At 51.2% G+C, this 6,000-nt stretch overlaps 1 protein-coding gene across 1 annotated transcript in view; it reads left to right on the forward strand.

Moving 5' to 3' along the window:
- Window positions 1-6,000, forward strand: part of UPB1 (beta-ureidopropionase 1) — a 35,865-nt gene that overhangs the window by 5,243 nt on the left and 24,622 nt on the right. The window contains exons 2-3 of the mRNA XM_032256624.1: window positions 2,526-2,697; window positions 4,571-4,658. Of these exons, the coding sequence (XP_032112515.1) occupies window positions 2,526-2,697; window positions 4,571-4,658 (260 nt within the window). The remainder of the gene's footprint in view (window positions 1-2,525; window positions 2,698-4,570; window positions 4,659-6,000) is intronic.

Here is a 6,000-nt window from a genome sequence, read left to right on the forward strand (position 1 = left end):
AGGCTGATTAATGCTTGTCTTAGTCCTTTTGGACTGCTGTAACAAAATACCACAGACTTCCCAGTCCTTGTGGGCAGTCACAGGGAGAAAAAGAAGGCTCTCTGTGTCCGTTTCCCCAAAGACCTGTGGGCCTGGTAGCTTGAATGGCCCTTTGGGAATGTCCTAGTGAGCCCTGTCCTCAGCCTGCGGTCTCACACCAGAAAGATGTGAGAAAGAAGAGCTCTTGTCTGAGTGTACAAACCTGGCTGTAACCAACACCTGGCTGCGGTCTCCCTCCCCGTCTTAAACCACATAAATTTATTCCTCACCGTTCTGGAGGCTGTGAAGTCCAAGATCAAGGTGCCGCAGCAGATCTGGTGTCTGGTGAGGGCCCACTTCCTGGTTCGTAGATAGTGCCTTCTCACTGTGTCCTTATGTGGTACAAGAAGCAAGCAAGCTCTCTTGGGGGGTCTTGTAAAAGAACACTAATCCCATTCATGAGGACTCTACCCTCTTGACCTAATCACCTCCCCAAAAAGCCCTGTCACATCCGAAGTTGGGATTTCAACATGAATTTGGGACAGACATAAGCATTCAGTCCATCTCAGTGGTCTGCTACATTTCCCATACCAGGCCTTTGGTGGGCACAGCACATGGTCATTGACTGTGTCTGCACAGGGTATGGTATGGTCGGTCAGGTTCTCCAAGATGAAGCTGTGTAGGATGTGGGAGCGCAGAGAGGCCTTACGGGTGGTGCCCAGATAGTAGAGAGGAGTGGCTGGGAAGAGGTAGAGCCCCAAAGGCAGCTGTCCTGGAAGGTAGAGTGGCCTCTCCTCTTATTGCCTTGGTTTAGGAGAATGAGCTTGCAGGGAGCTGGGGCTGAGGAGGTGGGCAGCCGCAGGGCTGGCCGGACGCAGACACCGCTGGAGGGAAGGAGATGGGTAAAGGAGGTTGTGCATGGTGGAAAGATGGGGAGAGAGAGAGACTTCAGCCAAGTGATGGCTACAGCTGTCTTTCCACACCCAAGACGACCTCTTCACCTGACATCTTCCTGGTGTGAGACCACAGGCTGAGAGGCCAGGCAGGGTTCACCAGGACACTCTCAAAGGGCTGTCTGGCTTCCAGGCCCACAGGCCTTTGAGGGAATAGACACATAAGCCTTGTTCCTTTTTCTCCCTGTGTCTGGCCACACACACATGCTGGAAAGCTGCCTGATCATGGCCACCAGAGGGAATTTGCCCTGAGGCTGAGCCCTGCCCTGTGAGAGCAGCCCTTCCGCTGGAGGGTAGGAGGACTGTCTAAGGCAGTCACAGCAAGGGGAGGCACGGTGTGGGCACTGCTGCTATTTCTAACCTGCTGGAGTGACGGGAACCTTGACTACTTGAAAAGCAGGCTGATTGTCAGGGGCGGAACCGAACTCAGAGCTGTCAGGGCCGTCACATGAAAAGTGCCTGGCAGGGGGCGGCGACAGGGGGCTTGGGCTGACAGGGCTGTGATTTTGAAAGAAACATCTCTAAGAAAGTGATTTAAAGTAGGAGAGAAATATTATTATTAGATAATGGCTGTCAGGTTATTTTTTGATGTGTTCTCTGGGTATTTCATAATCATCTTGCCCTTAGATGGTAAGCCCTTCCTGGCCAGGGGCCGTGTCCCGTGCCTCTGCGGGTTTCACCTCCGGGCGTGCAACAGGCATCAGGAGGTATTTGCTGTTTAGCCAGTGGTCATGTCAGTGGAAGGTTTTATAAGTAATTCTCTAGCTTTTGTTAATAAACCGTAAAGGTGGATGAGCACTTAGGGCTTACATCTGAACACCTGGGCCCCGCCAAGCCCACCCAGCACCAAGTGTGGAACCGGCCTCCCCCAGCGGGAGCAGCAGGACAGAATGGCCAGGGTCTTTATTCACCACAAGGCTCCATATGGTCCCAGGTCATGGTGTCTCCATCCAGCCTTTCTCCTGAGCCTCATTTTCCAAGCCCCTCTCTGTTCCCACAGACTGCCCCACACCCTAGGCTCAGCACAGCCCTGATTCTGGTTCAGAAACACTTGAAAATCTATTCCTTCCTTTCTGTGCTGGCTGCCAGGACTTTAATTCCTACCCTGATTTCAGCAACTTTAAAACACCAATCTCTTGACTGGCCTCCCCTTTGCCAGGCCTAACTGAGGTCTCCCTGCCAACTGCAGGTAAAGTCCAGGTTCAGTGTAGTGTCCGGTCATGGCTGGACCCCCTGCTCCCCAGCTCTGTAGGGCCCTGGCACTGAGTGCCTTCTTGTCAGGACATCCTCATCTTTTCTTTCCCTGATAAATAACTGCAGGAATGCCGGGCGTGGTGGCTCACGCCTGTAATCCAAGCACTTTGGAGGCCAAGGCAGGCGGATCACCTGAGGTCAGGAGTTCAAGACCAGCCTGACCAACATGGTGAAACCCTGTCTTTATTTAAAAAAAAAAAAATAAATAAATAAATAAATAACTACAGAAAATGGAAGAGGGCTTTTAAGTGGAGCAGACTGCCTCAGAATCACCTTCGCTCTTCTTTCCTGCCCATCTAGGAAGCTTGATCTGCCCAGGGAAGCTTTCGAAGCTGCCTCCAAAGAAGACTTTGAACTGCAGGGATATGCCTTTGAAGCGGCGGAAGAGCAGCTGAGACAACCCCGCATTGTGCACGTGGGGCTGGTTCAGAACAGAACCCCCCTCCCCACAGATGCCCCTGTGGCAGAGCAGGTGCAGACTTTTGACCATAATAAATAAACGGGGCTGTGGCCCGCGCTTTGGAACACCCCAGGGCCCTGGCCGCATACTCCAGGTCTGCAGGCTTGGGTGCCTCAAGTGGTGGCAGATACACCCCTGCCCTGGCCTCCGCTCGTCCCTCCAGCCTGCAAATCTGGCTCTTCTGTCTTCCGGCTCTCCCTCTCTCTCTCCCTCTCTCTCTCTCTCTCTCTCTCTCTCTCTCTCTCCCTCCCTCCCTCCCTCTCTCCCTCTCCCTCTCTCCCCCCTCCCCCTCCCCCCTCCTCCTCCTCACTGATCTTTCCACTTCTCCCCAGCTATTGATCCGAAGCTCCATTTAACAACCAGGAGGGTGCCCTTTTGGCCTGCTTGTGCTCCCCATGGGATGCTGCCCCTCGGTCACCTGCCAGGAGGCGGCCAGCCAGCACATACCGGTGGGGACCATCCATCTGTGTGTTCTTCTGCCTTAATCCTCAGGGTGGGGACTCGCTATACCCAGAAATCTGCCAGCTGTGGTGCCTGCAGGCTTTACGGGAACAGATAGGCATTCACTTATGACCTCATACTTAGTAAATAAAGGTGACGGCACCTTGTATCTCCCTAAAGAAACATGTTGTCACAGACACAGGTGGTTTGCTTTGTCCACTTCTCCACAGCATTCCCCCAGCTGCTCAAACTTGCAGGCATTTCCCCGCACAGGTTTCCTCAGGATACAGCATGTTTGAGGATTCTTAGGGATTCTGGAGAAACCTAAGGTCTCTTGGATTCCAGGTTGGGCTCTGCATCATCATTCACATTGGTCCTTCCTTTGCTTTTGTTGGATTCACAGATTTCTAATTCTCGGTTCTCTCACTTCTTGCATCTGGGTTCATTATTTGTGGTTATGTCCCCTCTATCATCCCAGACTGTCAGGTCATAGGACCAGCTATGTCTTTTTCACCCCCACAGCGCCTAGACGTGTGCTTGCATTTTGCTACCACCAAGCAAATGTGTGTTCATGGGGCTGATGCTGTCAGCAAATATCCACAAAGCCGTGGGATGCACAGCCTCTCAAAGGAGGGGACCATAGGCATTGTAAAGTGTTGGTGCACTCTGGGTTTTCAGCCAGGCTCCCTTGGTCTGTCCTTGAACAAACACTTTTGAATGTCTCCTGGGAGCCAGGCATTGTGCCAAGAACAAGCAGACGATGAGGAGGCTTTCTTCCTATCCCCAAGGAACCTGTGGGGTCCTGGGAGTGACAGCAGAAGAAGAGTGACACACGATGGCTCCCAAAGGCCAGGGGGTGCCAAGTTACCTCGACCCTTGGCCCATAGCTGTGAGACCCTGTAGCAGCACACACAGGGGCGACAGGTGACACAGATAACACCTCCAGAAAGATTAGTGGGAGGAGGGAAGTACATTCCTGGCCCAGGCACAGCATACACCAAAGCATGGGGATTTAAAAGAGCCAGAGAGGCGAGGCATTCCATGATAAGATGCACACAGAAGTAGAAGTGCAGGACAGTGGAGAGCAGAATCCTGGGCTGAAGGAGCAGCTGACCCAGGAGATGGGTGTGAGCATGGGCCCTGGGTACAGAAAGCAGCACCATCTTCATCCCTGCCTCTCAGCAACCCCACAGGTCAGGCGGCAGTCTCCTCATTATCAGGTGAAGAAACTGAGGCAGTGTCCAAGTGTCAGCCCAGAGCCTCTGTACCTCTACCTTTTCATGCAGACTTTGGACATAAGGAAAAAACCAAATATAGAACCTCCCCACCCTACTCCCCATATCTGCCCGGTGGGCATTGATTGTTCCATTTGCATTAGGATGAGATCCTAAAAATTGCCTTACCAGTAGAACTAAATGGATTTTAATCCTTTTTAAATCCTCAGGTCTCTGCCCTTCATAAACGCATAAAGTCCATTGTAGAGGTGGCTGCAATGTGTGGAGTCAACATCATCTGTTTCCAGGAAGCGTGGAGTAAGTCTTTTTTACAGTGCTTTTTCTCTACTGACTTCAGAAAAATTGTGTGTTCTCTCCATGTTGCCAAGAGTGTCTGCTGCCTGACTTTTAAAGAATCTCCTTTGTTTTCTCATGCATAGAAAGGTTCTCTGCCCACATCACCAGGAACCCCGGCCTACCTGCTGTCATGTGCCAGGCTGTTGTCTGGGTCCCATCAGTTCTCCCACATGGTTCTGAATCCATTCACTCCTCTCCCATCTCTGTCACTGCCTGGTCCAAGCCCCTGGCAGCTCACCCTGGCTTTTGTAATTCCCTCCAGCTGGTGTCCTGTGCCCTCCCAACCATTGTTCGCCTTCAGATCTCAGCCCAGAGCCAGCCCCCCCAACTAAACATTCCTGGTACTGTGTTCCTTGGTGGTTTTTGTTTTTATCAGAGCTATACATGCTCATGGTTGAGATTAGATGGGTCTACGAGGTCTGTTACCAAAAAATAGCTGTTATCCCCAGAGTCAACACTGAGCTAGTTCCTTTGGAATTTACCTTTATTCGTGTTGCTACTTCCTAATTTTTTAGTTTTGCATCACCTGTTGACTCCCACGTCCCCCGCCATGGAAGATGTCAGTGTTAGCACTTTCCTGCCTCCTGGTCCCTCTATATACATGTGCCCTTGTTCTTCTGTCCCCCAAGCCATTTTGTCAACTTTGATTCCTTTTTTTTTAAGACAAGGATTGGAGTGCAGTGGCACAATCATAGCTCACTGCAGCCTTGACCTCCCAGGCCCAAGCAATCCTCCCACCTCAGCCTCCCAAGTAGCTGGGACCACAGGTATACACCACCGTGCCCAGCTAGTTAAAAATAAAAAAGTCGGAGGTCTGTCTCTTGGCTTCGGAGCCCCTCTCCCTCTGTCTTTGTACAGGGGAGATTCGTGTGTGTGTGTGTGTGTGTGTGTGTGTGTGTGTTTTTTTCCTCCCTTTCCTTCTTGCCTGTTAAACTCCTTGCTCCTTAAAACTCAAAAAAAAAAAAAAAAAAAAAAAGAGGGGGTGTTTGTAGGGTTGGGGTTCTCACTCTGTTGCTCAGGTTAAATTTTGTTTTTTTTTCTTGAATTACTTTCTGTTTTCCCTAGAGTTTGCTTTGTTTTCTATGTACTTGCCACACATTCAACCCCAAACTTTCTACCGGTTCCTAAATCCCCCTTAATGTGTTTTAGACATACCAAGCAGTCTATCAGTTTCATCTCCTCCAAGGAATCTGCCCCACAGCCTTGTGACTGCTGTGGTCTGAGTCGGGTGCCCCCTCTGCTGGCCACACAGTTGCTGTCCTGGGATTCCCCCTCACTATCATCCTGGGGAATCCCTTTGCCT

Source organism: Sapajus apella, unplaced genomic scaffold, assembly GCF_009761245.1.
Source record: "Sapajus apella isolate SASKATOON/1434 unplaced genomic scaffold, GSC_monkey_1.0 scaffold95, whole genome shotgun sequence".
Taxonomy (NCBI): Eukaryota; Metazoa; Chordata; class Mammalia; order Primates; family Cebidae; genus Sapajus; species Sapajus apella.